The sequence below is a fragment of the Pongo abelii genome, chromosome 23, assembly GCF_028885655.2.
Source record: "Pongo abelii isolate AG06213 chromosome 23, NHGRI_mPonAbe1-v2.0_pri, whole genome shotgun sequence".
Lineage (NCBI taxonomy): Eukaryota > Metazoa > Chordata > Mammalia > Primates > Hominidae > Pongo > Pongo abelii.
Window position 1 is genome coordinate 36,962,776 of NC_085929.1, and position 24,378 is coordinate 36,987,153.

The 24,378-nt window shown below is 50.3% G+C and overlaps 2 protein-coding genes across 2 annotated transcripts; one reads left to right on the plus strand and one right to left on the minus strand.

Annotated features, from left to right (window-relative positions):
* Positions 1-1,231: 1,231 nt before the first annotated feature.
* Positions 1,232-23,161, minus strand: SEC14L6 (SEC14 like lipid binding 6). The gene is made up of 12 exons (XM_002831013.5): positions 22,980-23,161; positions 15,188-15,263; positions 11,079-11,122; positions 9,881-9,940; positions 9,609-9,797; positions 8,986-9,081; positions 7,708-7,768; positions 7,506-7,589; positions 4,250-4,356; positions 4,035-4,174; positions 3,774-3,943; positions 1,232-3,533 (listed from the first exon to the last, which is right to left on the minus strand). Exons 1-12 carry the CDS (start codon positions 23,040-23,042, stop codon positions 3,421-3,423), a joined length of 1,203 nt encoding a protein of 400 aa, XP_002831059.3. The 5' UTR covers positions 23,043-23,161; the 3' UTR covers positions 1,232-3,420.
* Positions 18,538-21,244, plus strand: LOC103888963 (tyrosine-protein phosphatase non-receptor type substrate 1-like). Its single transcript, XM_054543326.2, has one exon. It carries the CDS (start codon positions 18,927-18,929, stop codon positions 20,436-20,438), a length of 1,512 nt encoding a protein of 503 aa, XP_054399301.2. The 5' UTR covers positions 18,538-18,926; the 3' UTR covers positions 20,439-21,244.
* Positions 23,162-24,378: the final 1,217 nt, after the last annotated feature.

The window sequence follows — 24,378 nt, forward strand, 5'->3', positions numbered from 1 at the left end:
CTCTATGAGGCAGATGCTATCTCACCCATTTGCCAATGAGGAAATGGAGGCTCAGAGAGGTCTGATCACTGGCCAAAGCCAGGCAGTGAGTGCCAGAAACAGCACTTGAACTTGAGCCTGTCTCATCTCACACACCATGCCTGCCTTTTCTTTTCTTTCTTTCTTTCTTTTTCTTTCTTTCTTTCTCTTTCTTCTTTCCTTCCTTCCTTCTTTCCTCCTTTCTTTTCTTTTCTTTCTTTCTTTCCTTCCTTCTTTCTTTCCTTCTTTCTTCTTTCTTTTCTTTTCCTTTCTCTTTTCTTTCTTTCTCTTTCTTTCTTTCTCTCTCTCTCTCCCTCTCCTCCTCTTCCTCTGTTTCTTCCTCTTCTCCTCCTCCTCCTTCTTCTTCCTTTTCTTTCCCTTCCTTCCTTCTCTCTTCCCTTTCCTTCCTTCTTTTCTCCCTTTCCCCTTCCCCTTCCCCTTTCCTTTCCTTTCCTTTTTCTTTCTTTTTACAGAGACAGAGAACTCCTCGGCTCAAATGGTCCTCCCACCTCAGCCTCCCGAAGAGCTGGAATTACAGGTGTGAGCCACTATGCCCAGTCGACCATGCCTTTTTCATGTTCATGAAAAGATGCTCAGCACTACTAGTCACTGAAGCAATGTAAATTAAAACCACATTGGCCGGGCATGGTGGCTCATGCCTGTAATCCCAGCACTTTGGGAGGCTGAGGTGGGTGGATCCCCTGAGGTCAGGAGTTCGAGCTCAGCCTGGCCAACATGGTGAAACCCTGTCTCTATTAAAAATACAAAAATTAGCTGGTGTGGTGGCAGGCACCTGTAATCCCAGCTACTCGGGAGGCTGAGGCAGAATTGTTCGAACCCGGGAGGTGGAGGTTACAGTGAGCCAAGATCATGCCATTGCACTCTAGCCTGGGCAACAAGAGTGAAACTCCATCTCAAAAAAATAAAATAAAATAAATAAATAAATAAAAATAAAACCACATTACCACAGGCCTATTCGAATAGTTAATATCAGAATAACTAACAGCACCAGACAAGGATGGGAAGCAACTGGAATGCTTACATGCTGCTTTTGGGAAAATGGTGCAACTTCTGTGCAAAACAGGTTGTCCATTTCCCATGACATTAAATGTACCCTTCCCATAGGTCCCAGCAGGAATTCTCCTCCCGGGTATTTATACCCTAGAGAAGTGAAAATTTAGGATCACAAAAAAACCTGTACACGAATGCTTACAACAGCTTTATTCATAATCGCCCCCAAACTGGAAGCAACTCAACCAGCCTTTAACAAGGGAAGGGATAAACACAGCGTGCTCCATCCATACAGTGGTATATTACTCAGCAACGAAAAGCAGCTAAATATTAACACATGCAACAAAGTGAATAAATCTCAGAGGCATTATGCTGACTAAAGAAAGCCAGAATCAAAAGGCTAAATATTGCACGATTCCATTTATATGACACTCTGGAAAAAATCAAAAGTGTACGGATGAAGAATAGATCAGTGGCTGTCAGGGGAGGGGCTGAGGGAGAGCAAGGGCTACTGAATGCCCGTGTTTCCATTTTTGGACAGGATTCCTGTAAAGTAGGCAATTAGGGAAGAACTTTGTCTGTCAGTTGGGGCTGCCACATTGAGAACAAGCTGGGACAACATGTGAGTGACAGGATCTTGGGCAGAATCTCAGCTGACGGCATAGCCAGACCCAAAGAGGCCTGATCGCAGGACAGCGTTCTAGTAGGACTGTGGGCTGACACCCACCTAGTGTCCTACTGTGAGGCTCAGTCTGAATTTTTTTTTTAAAGACAGGGTCTTGCTCTGTTTCCTAGGCTGGAGTGCAGTGGTGCAATCTCAACTCACTGCAACCTCCGCCTCCTGGGTTCCAGAGATCCTCCCACCTCAGCCTCCCAAGTAGCTGGGACTGCAGTCACTTGCCGCCACCACACCCGGCTAATTTGTGTATGTTTCATAGAGACGGGGTTTCACCATGTTGTCCAGGCTGGTCTCAAACTCCTGGCCTCAAGCAATCCACATGCCTCAGCCTCCCAAAGTGCTGGGATTACAGGTGTGAGCCAGTGTGCCTGGCCAGTTTGAAATCTTAATCAGGAGATTGGATGAAGATCCAGAGCTCAAGCAGATTCTCAGATGCTGTAACAGTGGGAGGGAACATGTATGTGGAAGACAGAATAAAGAGTTTAAAATTCTTTCTAGATGGGAAACTGTGAGGTTGGATTTCCATTCAGAGCAGCATTGCACAACTGCTTGCTAGGGAACTATTTGAACCACGTCTTTTATTTTCTGCATGCTTTAACATCTGAGGTTTTGCTAACCCTGGAGGGCCTGCCTCTCCTAGAGATATAGCAACTTGCCCACAAATGCACTTTTTGAATGCAAACCAACTGATATAAACCATATTCCAACTACCTCGTTTATCAGATTCTCACACTCCAGGCCACTATCCACCTGCTGTAATCACCCCAGGGCAAGATACCAGACAGCTAGTGACAGCCCCTATTCCACGGAGCCTGCTGAAATTATTCAAACTAGCAAATCTTAAGCCTGCTTACCCTGCCTCACCAGTTCCTTCCTGCAGAAATCATCATAAAAGTAAAGTTGCTTTGTCCAGAGTTTTTCTGTCTCATGTGGGTCATGTTCGGCCCTGATGCTTCCCTGGGCACCCCTCCTCTTCCCCCTATGGCGCAGGGGCCCCTCCTCTTGGGAACTGTGAGTAATAAACTATCTTTTCAGTGGTAATTATTTCCTGATCTGTCAGCTATACTATATTTCAAATTTCCTATTAATACTATTTTATTTTATTTTTTTGAGACGGAATCTCACTCTGTACCCAGACTGGAGTGCAGTGGCATGATTTCGGCTCACTGCAACCTCTGCCTCCCAAGTTCAGGCGACTCTCCTGCCTCAGCCTCCCAAGTAGCTGGAATTACAAGCAGGCACCATCACACCTGGCTAATTTTTGTATTTTTAGTTGAGATGAGGGTTTCACCATGTTGGCCAGGCTGGTCTCAAACTCCTGACCTCAAATGATCTGCCCACCTTGGCTTCCCAAAGTGCTGGGATTACAGGTATGAGCCACCATGGCTGGCCTAATACTATATTTTAGAAGAGTAACTTATTTCTTGGTATTGGTTGATAGAAAAAAGCCTGGGGTTTTTGCTGAGCTTGAGGTCACAGCAGGTCATAGTGGGGATGGAGTGTCTGTGTTGCTTTGCTGTGACCATCGGGCCACCACTAGGACACTGTCCCAGCCGTTCCTGAGGAGTGGGCCAGCTGTGATGCATAGGCTGTGACCTGCTGTTGTAGAATCCCTGTTCCTGAGAGGTTGAACAGGGTCTGGCCAGGGAAGGCTGTGAACTCATCGTGGATTCAGAGATCAAAGAGGAGGGTGTGGGGACCATGAGGTTCACCTAGAATTTCTCCATCTTCTCCATGAAAGTTTGGTCTGGGAGCAGTACCTCCACGGTGTAGCTGATGCGTTTAGAATGAACCAGGCTGTAGGTGTTGTCAAACCTCAGGACATCTGCAGTGAGGGACAGACATTCAGACAAGATGCCCCACCTGGGACTCTGACTTCCATGGTGGTAAATCTCCGCGTGGGTACCCAGACCAGGGAACCATTGCCACAGCTGAGAGTCCAGAGCCAGCCTCACACTGTGCCCACCAGAACCAAAGGCCCTCACCTGGTAGGACATGGATGCACATTGCAGCACCCTCCCACTAGCCCCCAGCTCCAGGTGGAGCCATCTCTGCCAACTCTTACAGCTGCCAGCCTTGAGGCAGGTGAGGCTCCCATCCTCAGGCACCATGTGGGCGTTGTAGCGCTGGCTGGGCAGCACCTCCGTCATCTCCCTAGCCCTCTGCCGCTCCCCCATCTTGGTCTTCAGGAAAACTCCAAAGCCGATGTCCCCACCATCTGAAGCAAACTGCCACCTGCAGTGTACAGAGCCCCATTGGCGACCCCCTGCCTGGGTTCCAGGCCCCTCCCAGATGTGCCCAGGTGTGGAGTGGCTGCCATCCCTACCTGAGCACACAGCCCGGGAACAGGATCTCGTTCTCCACCTGCAGGGAGGAACCGCGGCCCACGGACACTGTGTGCTCATACTGCAGCCTCACCTGCTTGCACAGGTAGTAGCTCTTGGGCACCTCACCCCCGTAGTTGATCTGTGGGTGAAGGGGGTGTGTGGGCACTAGATCACAGCTTCTCCTCTCCTTCCCCATCCTCTGGGCACCCTGTACCTTGGTCAGGCACTTGGGGTTGCCATCGGGGTCAGTCATGGTCCCCCCAAACTCCATGGGCAGCTGGTCGGGGCTGATGAATTTTGTCAGCTCCTGCTTCCAGTTGTCTGTGTGGGAGCAAGAGAGGGAATCCAAGGGGACTCAGGAGACTCAACAGAGGGCAGAGGGAGCTGAGCCCAGATCTGTCCTTTGGCCAGCTGCTCTCCCTCCCTGGCGCGCTTTTGCCACTCCATTGCCTAGAGCAGTCCTGTCCCGGAAGAGGGAAGCCGAGTGGCCCTAGGTCTTGTCCTGGGGCTCAGCATGTGCTGTGTTGACTAGGTCCTGTCTCAGGCCTGCCCCTCTCTTACTGCCCCTGCAGGCCCTGCCCCCACATCTGTCCAGGTGTTGGCCCATTGGCCACGTTCATAGGAACTCAGACCAGCAACTCCTGGAGCCTGGGGTTGAGGTCAGGCAGGCTATGACCTGGGCTTCATTTTCCCTTAGAGACTGAACTCAGCCTTCTGGTCAGATACTGCCCTCAGCTCCCAGGGCTCCAGCACCCTCAGAGTTGCAGGGCCAAGCTCGGGTCAGTTCCCCACAAGCTGCTCTGAGATGGCCAAGGATGTTCCACAAAGGGACATGGGCATTGCAGGAACAAAGTAGACGAAAACAGAGGTGGACACCCAGTACCCTCGGAGAGAGAAGGACCGTGTAAGCATGAAAGCGGTGGAAAAATCAAAGGAAAAGCTCCCCAATTTGGCATAAAAACATAACACTAGGCTAGGCATGGTGGTGCACTCCTGTGGTCCTAGCTACTTGGAAGGCTGAGAAGGGAGAATTGCTTGAGCCCGGGAGGCAGAGGTTGCAGTGAGCCGAGATCACGCCACTGTACTCCAGCCTGGGCAACAGAGTGAAACCCCATCTCATAAATAAATAAATAAATAACACTAAGTCAAAAATTAGATAATAGGCAAACTATGAACTGGCCAAAATGCCACAAATATGACCGGAAAGGGCCAGACATGGTGGCTCACGCCTGTAATTCCAGCACTTCAGGAGGCCCAGGCAGGAGGACTGCTTGAGGCTAAGAGTTTGAGACTAGTCTGGGTAACATAGTAAGACATGACTCTACAAAAAATAACAATAAATTTGCCACGTGTGGTAGTGTGCATCTATAGTGCCAGCTACTCAGGAGGCTGAGGCAGGAGGATCGCTAGAGCCCAGGAGGTTGAGGCTGGAGTGAGCTATGATCATGCCACTGTGCTCCAGCCTGGGCAACACAGAGAGACCTTATCTCTGAAATAAATATATATATTTCATATATATATGTATATATCTCAAATATATACATATATACACACACATATCTATATATATGGACTTAAGTGATCCTCCCATGTTGTCAGCCTCCATAGCAGGAAAGGACAAGGTGTTTAATATGCAAAGAGTATTTATAAATTAATGGCATAAAAAATACTTTCCTAGAAAATGATCATGAGACACAAGGCAATAAACAACAAATTAAAATAGTCAATTATTATAAAGAAAATGTCCAACCTCACGAGTAATAAAAGAACCAAATAACCCAATGTAAAATAATAATAAACATCATTTTCCATTATAAAAAAGGCAAGAATATTTTAAATTATTAATGTCCCACCTTGGCAAGAGTTTGGGAAAATGGGCACATTCACACACAGTTGGTGGAGTTAAACTCTGCAATCTGTGTGAGCGCTACACTGAAAAAGTTATCAAAAGTCCTAACATGTAGCCAGGTGTGGTCACGCCTATAGTCCCAACTACTTGGGAGGCTGAAGTGGGAGGATTGCTTGAGCCCTGTAGGTTGAGGCTGCAGTGAGCCAAGATCATGCCACTGTACTCCAGCCTGGGCAGCAGAGTGAGACCCTGTCTCCAAAAAAAAAAAAAAAAAAAAAAGTCCTAACGTGCATTTTCCTTTGGGGGATAAAAATCTCCCATTTCTAGGATTTTATCCTATGGAAAAAATTGTGGATGTGTACAAAGGTTATCTATAAGGATCGTCACTACTCATTTGTTCCTAATAATAAAAATAATACAAACAACCTGAATTTAGGACTTTACTAAAATGGGAAAATGATTATCATATGATAAGCAGTTACAAAAGGGTATACGTATGGTATGAACCCTTTTTTTTGGAAAATATATTTATCTGAAAAAGATAGTGTTAATTGTAGTTCGCTGGGTGACAGGATATTCCCCCCTTCCTTATATATTTCTGTACTTTACAAATTTCTAAACTGTATTACTTATATAATTTGGAAAACCTAGATTTCTTTTTTTTTTTTTTTGAGATGAAGTCTAGCTCTGTCGCCCAGGCTGGAGTGCACTGGCGCGATCTCAGCTCACTGCAACCTCCGCTTCCCAGGTTCAAGCAGTTCTCTGCCTCAGCCTCCCGAGTAGCTGGGATTACAGGCTCCTGCCACCACGCCTGGCTAATTTTTTTATTTTTAGTAGAGACGGGGTTTCACCATATTGTCCAGGCTGGTCTTGAACTCCAGACCTCATGATCCACCCACCTCAGCCTCCCGAAGTGCTGGGATTACAGGTGTGAGCCACCGCGCTCGGCCTCTTTTTTTTTTTTTTTTTTTTTTTTGAGATAGGGTCTCACTCTGTCACTCAAGCTGGAGTTCAGTGGCGTGCTCTCAGCTTACTGTTGCCTCAACCTCCTGGCCTCCGGTAATCCTCCCACATCAGCTTCCAGAGTTGCTGGGACTATAGGTGTGCACCACCATGCCTGGCTAATTTATTTATTTATTGTAGAGACAGGGTCTCATTATGTTTCCCAAGCTAGTCTCCAACTCCTGAGCTCAAGCAATCTTCCTGTCTCGGCCTCCCAAAGTGCTGGGATTACAGGCATGAGCCACTGTGTGCCACCAAAAACCCGGATCTAATTCCCCCCATTAAACAAATGAGGAAACCAAGACCAAGACAGAGCAGGTGAGTGACTCAATCCGCTTGCAGCCAATAACTGGCAAGGCCAACTCTCAAATCCAGCTCTCCTAACCTCAGATCGGGATCTCCACCCATGCTACCTCCAGGAATCTCTGAGACCCTTCCTGGCCCCTCCTCCTTCTGGGGGGCAGGCACAGCAGCCCACCTGGCAGCCCACCAGGCAGTGGGCCCTCAACACCAGTTGGGTGCCCAATACCTTCGGATGCAGGAACCATCAGATCTGTGAGAAGGACCACCCTCAGCTCAGGATCCGGGCTGGAAAAGAGGCTCCAGACGGCTCACTCACCTCCCAGAATCACCACCTTCCTGCGTGTCTCTTCACTCATGTAAGACTTGACCAGGTTGAAGGCTACGGCGAATAGCTTGGGGGCTGAAACCAGGCACAGAACTGCTCCCTCAGGCGGCTGGCTGGGGTCTCAGGTGCCTACCCGGTCACCCCACATCCCCTGTCCCCCCAACTCATGCATATCCTGGGCTGCTTTACTCACCTCTCACAACAATTAAACTCTTCAAGATCTCAGGGTAATTTGCCTCAAGTGCTGAGAAAAACTGTGGAACCAAGTGGCAGAAGTGATGGGCGTCTGAACACTGTCCCCTTGCGTCCCCTCTTGACCCACCCTCCAGGCCCCCAAGGGCACAGCCTTGGCCTCGAATGCCAACCATCCAAGGCTTTGATGCAAATGGCTCCTGATGCCCAGACACCAAGAACCCGCCCAGACACAGGGAAGCTGCCACTTCTGGTTTGTTGGATCCTAGTCATAGACCTTCCTTGAAGCAGCTAGTGCAGATGCTTTTTGTTTTGTTTTTTTTTTATTTCTTATTTTATTTTCTAGAGATGGGGTCTTGCTATGTTGCCCAGGCTGGTCTTGAACTCCTGGGCTCAAGTGATCCTCCCACCTCAGCCTCCCAAGGTGCTGGGATTACAGGTGTGAGCCACTGCGCCTGGCCTAGTGCAGATTCTTGACAGATGAGTGGGGGGTTAACTCTATTCATGACAGGCAAGAAAAATCCCATCACAACTCTGAAGTTTCCCTCCCACGTGAGTCAGACAATAGTTCAGCTTCAGGAATGAGAGAGACTTTCTTTTAGCATAATATACAAAGTTGCAAGGAATGGCTTTTTATTTTTATTTACTTACTTTTAAATTTTTAAATAAGATAAACCAATTAAAATTCTTGGTTAGACAGTAAAACATTCTTGCCAAGAATAAGTATACACTGTATGAAAGGTTATTTGATTCCTACAAATTAGTCCCAATGGGCCCCATTACATTTGTTTATAAGAGACACTGCAAATAGGGAATGGTTTTTTTTAAAAAAACTGAGATATTGTCCGGGCGTGGTGGCTCACGCCTGTAATCCCAGCACTTTGGGAGGCCAAGGCGGGCGGATCACCTGAGGTTGGGAGTTCGAAACCAGCCTGATCAACATGGAGAAACCCCATCTCTACTAAAAATACAAAATTAGCCAGGCATGGTGGCGCATGTCTGTATTCGCAGCTACTCGGGAGGCTGAGGCAGAAGAATTGCTTGAACCCGGGAGGTGGAGGTTGTAGTGAGCCAACATCGCGCCATTGCACTCTAGCCTGGGCAACAAGAGCAAAATTCCATTTCAAAAAAAAAGTAAGAGCTGCAAACAGGGCCTGTGGGCGGGTACTCACCTGGCAGTGAGGAGAGAGGACTCCCGCCCCTGCCCCACATCAGCAAGTGGAGGGTAAAGACCCAGGCATTTGACCACCCACCCATGCCCCTGGCGGGGTCACCTCACCTCCTGGAGAAGCTCTATTCCTGGCTTCCACAGATGCCTCAGGCCCAGCCCCTCGAGATCAAAAATAGCTATGATTTTCTCCACCTTCTTCCCCAGCTGCAAGGGAATGACAGGGGGTGAGACCCTGTGAGGGTCACTGCCCCCACCCATCCAAGATGGGGCTGGGCCTAAGCCCAGGGCACTGGCCTGGCTTGTCTCAGCTCTGCATGGCACGGAGATGGGGGGAGGGAAGGGGCCATCTCACAGGATGCCAGGACCGGAGTGACCCAAGGACCGCCCTCTTTGTGTCTGTCCATGGGAGGGCAAATCGCTGTGTTGCAGTTCCCTCTTCGGTCCAGTGGGGCTGAAATCCCTGTCCCTCTCATCCAATGAGGCTGCAGAGGGCAGTGTGGCCCAGTGGATTGAGTGGGCTTTGGGGCCAGTTGGGGGAGAAATGATTCCCAGTTCAGCCACATACTGTGTGGCCTTGGGTGGGTCCTTGGCCTCTCTGAACCTGCATTCACTCCACAGTACCAGGGGGAGCTGAGGAGCCCAGGAGCCCAGGAGGGCAGAGTCTGGGTGTGAGGCTCAGGGGGTGAGGGTGCTATGTCCAGCTGCAGCTGCCCAGGGTGGCACCCACACACCTTCTGACTCTGCAGCTCACACTCCCGCAGGAGCAGCTCGCAGCTCCGGAAGCTGTCCCTGAGCAACTCCTGTTTGGAGGCCGAGAGCAAGAGGCCTTTGGGGTCCAGGCTTCCCACGATGTGGTACCAGACAGGGCTGCCCTCACCATCGTGGCCACATATGCCGTTCGCGTTGTACAGCCTGACCACCTGGATGCATACACAGGAGACGGGGGTTCAGTGCCAAGGGCCGAGGGCCCAGGGATCAGGGCATGGGTTTGAGAGATGCTCACCTCTGGGGGCTGCCAGGCAAGGATGTTGGCCAGGTCTTGTTGCTTCCGGAACTCCATATGCTGCAGAGACACGGCAGGAGGTGGTGAAGATTCTGCCTGTCCCAAAGACCTCTGTGGATACCTGGGGACACCAGGCCAGGTCCCTCTGCCTACAATCACTAAGGGCCTGCCAGAGCATCCCCAGGCTCCACTGACATAGAACTGGGGGATGGAAACAGGATGGGGATGGAAGGGGACATGCATCTGAGAGGCCAGGAGAGACCCAGAAAGGGACAGGGGAGGCCTGCACTCTGCAGCTGTCTCCCCCTGCATCCTTCCAGATGTTTCCCATGCCCCCTCCCGCATGGCTGCCCTGGGAGTCAGACTCTACTTCCTGACTTCCAGTTGCCCTTAAGCAAAAACCTATACCCCCTACAAGGCCTGCAGGGCCTGGCTGATGGGTTGGGGCCACCATGCAACCTCATCACTTCCATTTCTCTCTCCAACACGACCTCCGTGTGCTCCTAGAATATACCAGCTCAGGCCGGGCACAGTGGCTCATGCCTGTAATCCCAGCATTTTGGGAGGCCAATGTGGGTGGATCACCTGAGGTCAGGAGTTCAAGACCAGCCTGGCCAACATGGTGAAACCCTGTCTCTACTAAAAATACAAAAATTAGCCGGGTGTGGTGGTGCATGCCTGTAATCCCAGCTACTTGGGAGGCTGAGGCAGGAGAATCGCTTAAACCTGGGAGGCGGAGGTTGCAGTGAGCTGAGATCATGTCATTGCACTCCAGCCTGGGCAACAGAGCAAGACTGTCTCAAAAAAAAAAAAAAGAATACACCAGCTCATTCCCACCTCAGGGCCTTTGCATGAGCTGTGCCCTCCACCCTGATCTTCACATGCTTGCTTCCTTTTGGGCATTCATGTCCCTGCTGAAATGTCCCTGACCTCTCTTCTCTCCTTCCGTGTTTTGCCGTCTTCGTTGTACTTTCCATTCTCAGGAATTGTCTTCTTTGTTCCTCTGGTTTCTTTTTTCTCTCTTCCCATCACTGCAATCTCCCCAGCGCCTAGCACCAGGCCAGGTTTACCTTCCAGTCTTAATGAATGGGTGTTCCATGAATGAATGAATGGATGGATGAATGAATGAATAAATTTGTGCCTCAGACTTGGGATAGGAAACAGGACCAGGCTAGGCAGGGGGAGGTGTCAACCTCACCTTCCTCAGCATGTCCTCTGATTTCTGTAGGTCAAAGCTCCGAGCTGCAACAAGAGACAGGGTTATGGTTGTGGAATTCTAGAGGCTCACTCCAGGCATCTGGAGAGAGAGCGGCCCTGCCCCACCCTCCAGGCCAGCTTTGTCTCCTGTTACCCAGAGGGCCTTGTTCTTGACCCGGGGAGCCACAATGGCTGAGGTATCCGGAGACCCAGGAACACTGGCACAGGCTCCTTGATTCCCTGGGCATGCCCCTTGGTGGGCCTTGGGGCCCTTTTCCTGTTGTTCCAGAAAAGTCATTGAGACAGCAGACCCTCAGAATCTGTTAGAATCATAAGGCTGAGAATTGTTTGAATCAGCAGATCACAAACATTTTGGCCTCAGGAGCCCTTAATACTCTTTAATTTTTACCTAAAAAAAAATTTTTTTTTGAGAAGGAGTCTCGCTCTGTCACCCAGGCTGGAGTGCAGTGGCATGATCTTGGCTCACTGCAACCTCTGCCTCCCGGGTTCAAGTGATTCTCATGCCTCAGTCTCCTGAGTAGCTGAGATTACAGACACCCACCACCACGCCCGGCTAATTTTTGTATTTTAGTAGAGATGGGGTTTCACCATGTTGGTCAGGCTGGTCTCAAACTCTTTACCTCAAATGATCCGCCCGCCTCACCACCCAAAATGCTGGGATTACAGGTGTGAGCCACTGTGCCCAGCCCCCTTAATACTCTTTTAAAAAATCACCAAACTTATCCGGGAACTATGGCTCATGCCTATAATCCCAGAATTTTTGGAGGCCAAGGTGGGCAGATCACCTGAGGTCAGGAGTTCGAGACCAGCCTGGACAACATGGTGAAACCCTGTCTCTACTAAAAATACAAAAATTAGCTGGGCATGGTGGTGGGTGCCTGTAATCCCAGCTACTTGGGAGGCTGAGGCAGGAGAATCACTTGAACCTAGGAGGCGGAGGTTGCAGTGACATTGCTTGAGCCTAGGGGTTTGAGACCAGCCTAGGCAACATAGTGAGACTCTGTCTCTATAAAAAGAAAAAAAAAAAGAAAAGAAAAATTATATATAAGGTTGCCTAATGGCCATGGTGAGATTACGGGTGATTTATAGAAATATCATTGTGTTTTTCTTTTTCTGTACCTTCCAGATTTTCCATGATAAATGGGCTCTGATTTTATAATCAGAAAAACACCCAGTGGATGTTATAAACAAATGGGAGTGAGGTCCTAGCGGCCCCAGCAGGCTGTCAATGCAGTCCTCTGCCCCGAGCCCAGCCCCAGCTGGGCTGTCACCCAGCTTTCTAGGAGTCAGCCTGGTCCATTGGCTCACTGGTTTTGCAGCAGCACTTCTACTGAGAGCCTCTGGCTGGTGAGAACCAAGTGGTTTCACCTGGTCCCCAGGGCCTTGGGGAGTAGTTCTCACATTGATTTCATCTGGCCATCATAACAACCATGAAAGCTGCTGGTGCGGCGGGGAGAGAGTCTTGTTCCCTATAAACAGATAAAGAAACTGAGGGCCCAACAGAAGGGGGCCATAGGCCCCAGGTCTCATGCTGCTAGTAAGAGGCAGAGCGGGGACTAGATGCCTGTCTTTGGAACTCCAATCGGGACTCTTTTTTGATTTGGTGACAGTTTAAAGGACATTCTAGGTAGAAGAAATGGTACTGAGCAAAGATGAGCTAGGAAACCCTGTTGGCTACTATGTCATAGCTTTTGTTTGTTTGTTTTTGAGACAAGGTTTTGCTCTGTCACCCAGGCTGGAGTGCAGTGGCACAACCATAGCTTACGGCAACCTCAACTTCCCAGGCTCAAGTGATCCTCCCACCTCAGCCTCCCCAGTAGCTGGGAACACAGGCATGCACCACCACGCCTGGCTAAGATTTTGTGTATTTTTTTTTTTTTTTTGTAGAGATGGGGTTTTGCCATGTTGTCCAGGCTAGTCTCAAACTCCTGGGCTCAAGTGATTCTCCCACAGCCTCCTGAGTGGCTGGAACCACAGGTGTGCCACCAGGTCTGGCTAAGTTTTAAAATTTTTTTGTAGAGATGAGGTCTCCCTATGTTGCCCAGGCTGGTCTCAAATTCCTGGACTCAATCAATCCTCCTTCCTCAGCCTCCAAAAGTGTTGGGATTATAGGTGTGAGACCCCTAGCCCAGCCTTGTCATAAGTTACATAAAGTACACACCAGGCTCAGAGGCAAGTTGCCATCACAGGTTTTACAAAGGCTATTCATCACAGATTAAGTATTCCGGGCTCAACATTCAGGGATGTGAATTCCTGTGTACTCTGCAATAGTAGGAGCAGGTGTGATGATCAACATGGTTTCATAGTGGTTTTCTCACTGCAGCTGAAACCAACTCCAGACCTACCGCCTACCCCCTACAAATCCCCCAGGAAGGAGTCTAAGTGTAGGAGTTACAGCCACATTTTCAGGGCCACTGAGAATCCTGTCTGTGCATTCGGATTCCTGGGATTCTGACATTTATCTCAAGAGCAAACCTCTTCCCTAACCTGGTCCCCAAACTCTTTTTATGAGAAGATGTTAAGCAATTGGCCTCTAATGTCAGACTGACCTGACTTTGTCACCTGCTAGCATAGCGACCTTGGTCAAGTGGTTTAACCTTGTAAGCCACAGCTTCCTCCAATGCAAAAACAAAGCTAACAATAATACCTACCTAATTGGGTTGAACAAGGAGGAGGAGGAGGGAAGGAGAAGAAACAAAATAATAGATAAATGGCCGGGCGCGGTGGCTCACACCTGTAATCTCAGCACTTTGGGAGGCTGAGGCAGGTGGATCACTTGAGGTCAGGAGTTCGAGACCAGCCTCGCTAACATGGTGAAACCCCATCTCTACTAAAAAACAAAAATTAGCTAGTTGTGGTGGCGGGCACCTGTAAACCCAAATACTCAGGAGGCTGAGGCAGGAGAATCGCTTGAGCCCAGGAGGCGGAGGTTACAGTGAGCCAAGATTCTGCCACTGCACTCCAGCCTGGGTGACAGTGAGACTCTGATTCAAAAAAAAAAAAAAGGAAATAATACATAAAAACTGCTGTACCCGGTGCCTGGTACAGAATAAGTGCTCAAAATATGAAAGTATTTCCACTCCTTGTACTAGCCACCTCCAAGATGACCATCAGTGATCCTCACCTAGTATTCACTCCCTGTTCTGCTAAACAAAAATTATAGGAGGCCATTGCTTTGTACTAAACTCCTGCACTAGGTCCCAATAGACAAGACCAAAAATCAAGATGGAGTCACCCATGCTCACTAAACTGAAACTGAGTTGTTATCTGACCTGGGAAATCAAGAGAGATAGCCTAGCCAGGCATGGTGGTTCATGCCTGTAATCCCAGCACTTTGGGAAGCTGAGGGAGGTGGATTACTGGAATCCAGGAGTTCTAGACCAGCCTGAGCAACACGGCGAAACCCTGTCTCTGCAAAAAATATACACAAAAATTAGCCAGGCATGGTGGCGAGCTCTTATAGTCCCAGCTACTAAGGAGGCTGAGGTGGGAGGATCGCTTGAGCCCAGGAGGTCAAGGCTACAGTGAGCTGATGTCAGCCTGGGCTTCAGAGTGAGACCTTGTGAGAGAGAGAGAGAGAGAGAGAGAGAGAGACTCCGTCTCAACAAAAAAAAAAAAGAAAGAAAAGAAAAAAGAAATGATGGAATGTGACTCAGAAAGCTTCATTGTAAGATATCACCACTTCCTCCCTGCTCATTGGGATCACTCATGGCGGGAAGCCAACTGCCATGTTCTGAGGATGCTCGAGCAGCGCCTGTGAGGAAGAACGGAAGCCTCCTGCCAGCAGCGAGCACAGACTTGCCAGCTATGTTTCACATCTTGGAAGCAGATCCTCCTGTCCCAATCAAACCTTCAGATGACTGCATTCCTGATGGGTATCTTGACTGCACCCTCATGAGAGACCCTGAGTCAGAAACACCCCACTAAGCCTTTCCATAATTCCTGGCCACAGAAATCATGAGAGATAATAAATGTTTGCAGTTGTTTTAAATGGCTATGTTTTGGAGTAATTTGATACACTCAATAGATACCTAATACACTCCTCTTTCATGCCATTGACCCTACCCCAGCCCCACGCTCTATCCTTACCTCGGAGCCAGCGCAGGAGGAAGTAGTCATCAGGATTGGGCAGGGCACACAGCACATCTTGGATGTTCTCCCGGAACTGAGGACAGACAGGGAGAGACCTGGGTCAGAGGCCAACCACCCTCAGTCCTGCAGGTCTCAACTGTCCTTGAGGAAGGGGATGTCTGAGTGAAGAGGTCCCACTCGGGCTGGGAGGATCAGGGCCTGGGTCAAGCCATAACAGTTTGTTTCCTCTGTCTTGGAAATGGGATGATATAAAGAACCAACTACAGGCCAGGCGCAGTGGCTCATGCCTGTAATCCCAGCACTTTGGGAGGCGGAGGCGGGAGGATCACCTGAGGTCAGGAGTTTGAGACCAGCCTGGCCAACATGGTGAAACCCCATCTCTACTAAAAATACAAAAATTAGCCAGGTGTGGTGGCAGATGCCTGTAATCCCAGCTACCCAGGAGGCTGAGGCAGGAGAATCCCTTAAACCCAGGAAGCAGAGGTTGCAGTGAGCCAAGATCCCACCATTGCACTCCAGCCTGGAGGACAAGAGCGAAAAAAAAAAAAAAGAATCTACTACACTAAACATCAGAGAGAATTAAATGTGGATTAAACACAGAGAAGGTTTACAAGCCTGACTCAGGGATGTGGGGGCAGGGAGGGGCCCTCTTTAGGGCCCTGATCTTCATCCTTAGGAAGCCTTCAGGCCAGGTCAGGTGGGAGGATAAATTGCACAGAGTCTGAGGCTCAGAGAGGTTGAGCAACTTGCCTAGTGTCACACAGCCAGCGAGTGGCAGAGCCAGTTGCCTGATTCTAGAATTGCAATAAAGATAATTGAGATCTTTAAACTAAATTTGTCTTAATTTTGTCTTTGACTGTTCCCTCCCACACTTAAGCAGGACTGAGCTGTGTACCTGATAGGTTAGGGTTAAAATGATGGACTGTGACCTAGAAGCCTTCAATGTAAAGACATGGTTTGGAACCCATCAGCCATGCCTGAGTGAGGGGTGGCTTGACCTGGCCTGGGAGTTGGTTAGGACAGTTCAGCTGGCCCTGGGCCCACCCTGCAGTGTCTGAGAGCTGAGAGGCCACTCCTGGGTGGATGTAATTGACTGTAGGCTAAAGCCAGCCTCCAACACTGATGAATATGGTAAGGAAAAGAGCACCGGACAAAGAGTCAACAGGTCCAACTGTGGCCTTGCCTGAGTCACTCCCTCTCTCTGGGTCTTATTCTCATTGGGCCCCAAATGGATCCTCAAAGGACTTTCCTTGGACCTCCACTAAAAATGGACTGATAACCTTTGTCTAAGGAATATGAGAGAGTGTTTGGCCTTGGGCTAAGCATTAAATGAATCCTGACATGACACCGCCATTATACCAATTTGCTAAGTGAGGAAACTGAGGCTGGAAATGGTGATGCGACTTCTTAGCCAACATGAGCAATTTTTTATTCCAATTTCTGACTTCAATTGTCTTTTAAGAGGGTTATCTCAGGTCTAAGCAGAATGTCCTTTTCCTGATGCAGAACACTGCCCCTCCTTTTTGTTCTCTTTTTTCTTTTTTGAGTATTGTATTTTGAACTCATGGGCATTAAGATCAATTACTTGGCCAGGTGAGGTGGCTCACACCTGTAATCCCAGCACTTTGGCCAGCCAAGGCAGGTGGATTGCTTGAGCTCAGGAGTTTGAGACCACCCTGGGCATCAAGGTGAAACCTCATTACTACAAAAAATACAATAATTAGCCAGGTGTGGTGGCACACACCTGTAGTCCCAGCTACTTGGGAGGCTGTGATGGGAGAATCGCTTGAGCCCAGGAGGCAAAGATTGCAGTGAGCTGAGATCATGTCACTGCACTCCAGCCTGGGCAATAAATCAAGACCCTGTCTCAAAAAAAAAAAAAAAAAAAGATCAATTAGCTGGGTGCAGTGGCTCATACTGTAATCCCAGAACTTTGGGAGGCCAAGGCGGGCGGATCACTTGAGGCCAGGAGTTCGAGATCAGCCTTGCCAACATGGTGAAATCCTGTCTCTATTAAAAATACAAAAATTAGCTGAGTGTGGTGGCAGGCGCCTGTAATCAAAGCTACTCAGGAGGCTGAGGCACAAGAATTGCTTGAACCCAGAAAGCGGAGGCTGCAGTGAGCTGAGATTGCACCACTGCACTCCAGCCTGGGCAACAAGGCGAGACTACATCTCAAAAAAAAAAAAAATTCGATTACTTGAACTTTTTAAATTAAAACTAACAGCTTTACGGGGATATAAGCAGATACGAATTCACACTTGAACTTGTAAGACTTTTCCCCTAGCTTTATTTGTTTATACTTTGTTTTCCTTTAAAAAGATTGATACAATTCAAGAAACACAACTTTTTAAAAATTTTTGTTATTTTATTTATTTTTAAATTTTATTTTATAATCATCTTCTTGGATACCAAGAAACACAACTTCTAAATGCCACACTCATCCTTAAGCTAGATTTTAATCATACTCCCCTCCCAGCTTTATTAAGGTATGAATGGTGTTTAATTGTTTTTCATCAAAGAAAAATAAAAATTGTTCTGGCTGAGAGGAGTAGCCCATGCCTGTAATCCCAATACTTTGGGAAGCCAAGGTGGGTGGATCACTTGAGGCCAGGAGTTCGAGACTAGGCTGGCCAACATGGCAAAACCCCATCTCTACTAAAAATACAAAGATTAGCCAGGTATGGTAGCACACGCCTGTGATCCCAGCTACTCAGGAGGCTGAGGCAGAGAGTCGCTTGAACCTGGTAGGCAGAGGCTGAAGTGAGCCAAGATCACACCACTGCACTCCAGCCTGGGTGACAGAGTGAGACTCCATCTCAAAAAAGAAAAAAAAAAAGTTAAAAATTAGCTGGGTGTGGTGTGCGTGCCTGTAGTCCCAGCTACTTAGAAGGCTGAGGTGGGAGGGTTGCTTGAGCCCAGGAGTTTGAGGCTGCAGTCAGCCATGTTCTCACCACTACACTCCAGCCTAGGTGACAGAGTGAGACCCTGTCTCTAAATAAATGAATAAATAAATTTCCTGTTCACTCTCATGGACAAAAAACAAATTTTCTGGTATTGCTATACATCAGCAACACATTCAGCCATTTTCTAAGGAAATGGGTCAAGTTACCAACACACAGCTTTACACACACTACCTCGAGGAAGCAAACCAAGAACAGGCACAGGAGAAATTGTGCCTGTTCTTGGCACCTAAGGGCAGGGCGCGAAAGTGCAGGGCGTTGGGCGGGGACGCCCGGCTCAGACCCCGTCCCCAGCCTGGATCTGGGCCCCGCCCTGCCCACACCGCGACCCTCACCATCCGTCTCGCGACCCTACCAGAAAGTCCACTCCAGCTTTTCCTTCACCTCGGCCCGGCTCTCAAAGGATCGGGCCCCTCCGGCCCGCACCCACCCCCAAGAGGGGCCTTCAGCTTTGGGGCTCAGAGGCACGACCTCTTGGGGAGAGTTAAAAGGCAGACACCCCCCCAGCCCCGCGCCTCCACTCCCCGACTCCTTTGCCGCCTCCAGTCTCTCGCCAGTGGGAAGCGGGGAGTAGCCGCGCGGCCGGAATCCGGAGGCGAGGGGAGGTCGGCCGCAACTTCCCCAGTCCATCCTAAGAGGAGGGAGTAGCCAGCTCGCAGCGCTGACCTTGGAAAAACAAGTTTGCGCAAAGTGGAGCGGGGACCCGGCCTCTGGGCAGCCCCGGCGGCGCTTCTAGTGCCTTCCAGCCCTCGCGGGCGGCGCAGCCGCGGCCCATGGAGCCCGCGGGCCGGGCCCCCGGCCGCCTCGGGCCGCTGCTCTGCCTGCTGCTCCCCGCGTCCTGCGCCTGGTCAGGAGTGGCGGGTGAGGAGGAGCTGCCGGTGATTCAGCCTGAGAAGTCTGTATCAGTTGCAGCTGGAGAGCCGGCCACTCTGCACTGCACTGTGACCTCCCTGAACCCTGTGGGGCCCATCCAGTGGTTCAGAGGAGCTGGACCAGGCCGGAAATTAATCTACCATCAAAAAGAAGGCCACTTCCCCCGGGTAACAACTGTTTCAGACCTCACGAAGAGAACCGACATGGACTTTTCCATCCGCATCAGTAACATCACCCCAGCAGATGCGGGCACCTACTACTGTGTGAAGTTCCGGAAAGGGAGCCCTGACGTGGAGTTGAAGTCTGGAGCAGGCACTGAGCTGTCTGTGCGTGCCAAACCCTCTGCCCCCGTGGTATCGGGCCCCGCAGCGAGGGCCACAGCTGAGCACACAGTGAGCTTCACCTGCGAGTCTCATGGCTTCTCACCCAGAGACATCACCCTGAAATGGTTCAAAAATGGGAATCAGCTCTCAGACTTCCAGACCAACGTGGACCCCGCAGGAGGGAGCGTGTCCTACAGCATCCACAGCACAGCCAATGTGGTGCTGACTCGCGGGGACGTTCACTCTCAAGTCATCTGCGAGGTGGTCCATGTCACCTTGCAGGGGGACTCTCTTCGTGGGACTGCCAACTTGTCTGAGACTATCCAAGTTCCACCCACCTTGGAGGTTACTCAACAGCCCATGAGGGCAGAGAACCAGGTGAATGTCACCTGCCAGGTGATGAAATTCTACCCCCAGAGACTACACTTGTCCTGGTTGGAGAACGGAAATGTGTCCCGGACAGAAACGGCCTCAACCCTTACAGAGAACAAGGATGGCACCTACAACTGGATGAGCTGGCTCCTGGTGAATGTATCTGCCCACAGGGATGATGTGAAGCTCACCTGCCAGGTGGAGAATGACGGGCAGTCAGCTGTCAGCAAAAGCCATGACCTGAAGGTCTCAGCCCACCCGAAGGAGCAGGGCTCAAATACCGCCACTGAGAACACTGGACCCCATGAACAGAACATCTATATTGTGGTGGGCGTGGTGTGCACCTTGCTGGTGGCCCTACTGATGGCGGCTCTCTACCTCGTCCAAATCAGACAGAAGAAAGCCCAGGGCTCCACTTCTTCTATAAGGTTACATGAGCCCAAGAAGAATGCCAGAAAAATAACCCAGGACACAAATGATATCACATATGCGGACCTGAACCTGCCCAAGAGGAAGAAGCCTGCTCCCCGGGCCGCGGAGCCCAACAACCACACAGAGTATGCCAGCATTCAGACCAGCCTGCAGCCCGCCTCAGAGGACACCCTCACCTATGCTGACCTGGACATGATCCACCTCAACCGGACCCCCAAGCAGCTGGCCCCCAAGCCCCAGCCGTCCTTCTCAGAGTATGCCAGCATCCAGGTCCCGAGGAAGTGAGTGGGACGGTGGTTTGCTCTAGCACCCATCTCCACGCGCTTCCTTGTCCCACAGGGAGCCGCCATGATGAGCACAGCCAACCCAGTTCCCGGAGGGCTGGGGCGGGGCAGGCTCTGGAACCCAGGGGCCAGGGTGGCTCTTCTCTCCCCACCCCTCCTTGGCTCTCCAGCAGCCACGGCCCCCTCTCCCCACATTGCCACACACCTGGAGGCTGACGTTGCCAAACCAGCCAGGGAACCAACCTGGGAAGTGGCCAGAACTGCCTGGGGTCCAAGAACTCTTGTGCCTCCGTCCATCACCATGTGGGTTTTGAAGACCCTTGACTGCCTCCCCGATGCTCTGAAGCCTGATCTTCCAGGGTGGGGAGGAGAAAATCCCACCTCCCCTGACCTCCATCACCACCACCACCCCCCCCGCAACTGGGGCTTGAGTGGAGAAGATTTCCCCTTTAGATCAAACTACCCCTTCCATGGAAAAGCTGGAAAAAAACTCTGGAACCCATATCCAGACCTGGTGAGGTTGCTGCCAACAGTCCTGGCCTCCTCCATCCCTAGGCTAAAGAGCCGTGAGTCCTGGAGGAGGAGAGGATCCCTCCCAAAGGACTGGAGACAAAACCCTCCGCTTCCTCGGGTCCCTCCAAGACTCCCTGGGGCCCAACTGTGTTGCTCCACCCGGACCCATCTCTCCCTTCTAGACCTGAGCTTGCCCCTCCAGCTAGCACTAAGCAACATCTCGCTGTGGGTGCCTGTAAATTACTGAGAAATGTGAAACGTGCAATCTTGAAACTGAGGTGTTAGAAAACTTGATCTGTGGTGTTTTGTTTTGTTTTTTTCTTAAAACAACAGCAATGTGAAAAAAAAAAAAGAAAGAAAGTCCATTCCAGCGCCCAGTCGCCGCCCCTCTTTGCCCCGCGAACCCCATCCCGGCACCTCCCACCCCGAATACACCACCTACCCCATGCAAAACCCTATGATGGCAGGAATCGAGACCTCCAAGGCCCCATCGTTGCCTCCATGCTCATGGAACTGTGTGAGTCTTCCTGGAGCCCAAGTTTGCCATGTGCGACCATGAAGGAAAGACCCTAAGGACCTTCGAGGGACTCCTCCCAGGCTAGAGATGAAAATGCACCCTGTTCCTGCCTCCTCCAGCTCATAGCTGAGGACGTGACCTGCCAATGCAGCCTCCCCAGTAGGCCAGCAGCCTTCACCAGCCCTGTCCAATATGGTAGCCACAGATCCTCAACTGAGGTTTGCTGTGAGTGTAAAATACACAGGATTCCAAAGACCCAGTATCCCCTCAAAACACTCATTTTTTTTTTTTTTTGAAACAGGGTCTAGCTCTGTTGCCCAGGCTGGAGTGCAGTGGCACGATGTTGGCTCACAGCAGTCTCGACCTCCTAGGCTCAATCCATCCTCCCACCTCAGCCTCCGGAGTAGCTGGGACTACAGGCATGGGCCACCACACCCAGTTATTTGTTGTTGTTGTTGTTGTTGTTTTTAGAGATGGGGTCTCTCTATGTTGCTATTTTTTTAATTTTTTGTAAAGATGTGTTCTTGCTATGTTGCCAGAACTCCTGGGCTCCAGTGATCCTCCCGCCTCAAAGTGCGGGGATTATAGGCCTGACCTACTGCACCAGACCAATCGTTTTTATATTGATTAGATTATATATTGAAGTTAATACATTATTAAAATTTATTTCAATTGTTTCTTTTTAGATTTTTTTGTTTTGTTTTGTTTTTGTTTTTGTTTTGTTTTTGAGACATAGTCTTGCTCTGTCTCCCGGGCTGGAGTGCAGTGGCAGAATCTTGGCCCACTGCAACCTCCACCTCCTGGGTTCAAACGATTCTCCTGCCACAGGGTTTCACCCTGTTGCCTAGGCTGGTCTCGAACTCCTGACCTCAAATGATCCACCCACCTCAGCCTCCCAAAGTGCTGGGATTACAGGCATGAGCCACGGCGCCCAGCCTCTTTTTAGTTCTTTAATGGAGCCACTAGAAAATTTCAAAAAGGCCGGGCATGGTGGCTCATGCCTGTAATCCCAGCACTTTGGGAGGCCGAGGTGAGTGGATCACCTGAGGTCAGGAATTCCAGACCAGCCTGACCAACGTGGTAAAACCCCGTCTCTACTAACATACAAAAATTAGCCAGGCGTGGTAGCAGGCGCCTATAATCCCAGCTACTTGGGAGGCTGAGGCAGGAGAATTGCTTGAACCCAGAAGGCAGAAGCTGCAGTGAGCCAAGATTGTGCCATTGCACTCCAACCTGGGCAATAAGAGTGAAACTCCGTCTCAAAAAAAAAAAAAAAAAAAGAATAAAAAAGGAAGAAAGAAAATTTCAAATGACCTATATGGCTTGCGTTTGTGGTGGCGTGGTATTTCTATTGGTTAGTGCTGGTGTAGCCTCTGGCTACCAAGCCCCTCAGGGTTGGGAAGAGACCCAGAGCTGGAGAGTTCAGAAGAACCTCAGGGACCTTGAGTCCTGCCCTTCCCCGTGGCAGAAGGAGAAACTGAGGGTGGTGTAGGAATCTCTCCCTTCACTCACCTGGGCCAGCGACTTCTCCTGCGATGGGCTCAGGTCACCCACACGTCCACTCATGCTGCCCATGAGTGGGTCCAGGCTTCACTCGGTGGCTCCCTCCAGGTGGCCTGCCTTTTGCCCAGCTGGTAGCCGCGCCCACATTTATCACCGCCCAGAAATCCCACTCCTTCCTGTCAGCCTCAGGGCAACAGGTGGGGCTCATTCCTTACTAGGTGTCTTAGGCATGGGGCCCTGGACTCAGCCTGCCCTGGGTTCACATCCTCACTTGCAAAATTAGGACAGCGATGTTTCCTCGGAGCGTTGATGACATGTTGAAATTGACACCACCTGATTTCACATACATGGAGGCGGCTGTTCACCCTGCCTCTCAGTCCCCTACCCTCTACCCCTGTGGTCCCATCGGATGCCTCCTTGAGCCAGGACAAGCCATCTCTCACCCCCAGCAGAGACCCGGAAGTCACTGTCATCATGCCTTCACTCTCATCCCAGGCTTTGTCTACCACCTGACATGTCCAGAGCAACTGTCCATGATTCATCCCAGATGTTAAGGCATATGGCTTCAGGGTTGAGGATGAAATTTCCCAGGCCCAGACCCAAACAGGTGGATGTGCAATTCTGAGCTGAGCCACACTTGGCCTGGGAGCCAGGATGAGAGGTGAGGAGGGACTCCTGGCTACATCTGCTCCCACCACCCACTGGACAAGCAGAAAGCCAGAGCCCAAGGTGAGGACACATGAGATCACGCAGTGTGCACGGGGCCTGGAACACAGTAGTTATTTGTAGTAGTCTGGGTTGCCCTGAGACAAGGAGTTCAGGGCAAGTTTATCAGGGAGGTGTCCTGAAAAACACAAGTAGGGAAGTGTGGAAATGAGACAGAGAACGGAAGGCAGCTGTATAGGGCTAGTTATCAAGGAAGTACAGAAGAGCTCAATCCCAGTGGGGACTTATGGGAGACAACAGGGAACCTGCCCATCAGCATTTCCTTGCCTGAGTGGGGAGGGAGCTGGGGTATTTATACAGCATCTCGGGACAGTCTTTGGTTGAGGGCTGCTCCAGGGGCTGTCAATTCTGCTGGACTTCTGGCCTGCTGTGCACACAATTCAGAAGGCTGGAGAGCATCCTTAGGCAGAGAAACACAGGTGCTACAGCTGGGGAGTAGTGAGGCTGAGGTGATATGGGCAGAGCATCACCAGCTTTAGCTCTAATCAGAAACCATTTGCTGGGCTCCATGTCAAGTTCTAGTCCAAAGGCTTCATGTGCTCCTTGAGCCCCAGACTGTTCCTCCCTACCTGATAGAGCCTGGAAGAGGGAAGCAGCATGCCTGGGGCCATGCAGCCATGGAGTAAGTGACAATCAGGACTATCTGGACCTGGTGCTTACTCAGGACATTGTATCCCACATG

What these genes read in the sequence shown, in the direction of transcription:
- LOC103888963 (XM_054543326.2), top strand. Translation starts at nt 18,927, where the DNA reads ATGGAGCCCGCGGGCCGGGCCCCCGGCCGCCTCGGGCCGCTGCTCTGC.
- SEC14L6 (XM_002831013.5), bottom strand. Translation starts at nt 23,042, where the DNA reads ATGGGCAGCATGAGTGGACGTGTGGGTGACCTGAGCCCATCGCAGGAG. An exon ending in CAGAGGACATGCTGAGGAAG is followed by an intron (nt 9,941 to 11,078) that starts GTGAGGTTGACA and finishes GTGTCTCTGCAG; the next exon opens with CATATGGAGTTCCGGAAGCA. An exon ending in GAATAGAGCTTCTCCAGGAG is followed by an intron (nt 7,769 to 8,985) that starts GTGAGGTGACCC and finishes TTGGTTCCACAG; the next exon opens with TTTTTCTCAGCACTTGAGGC.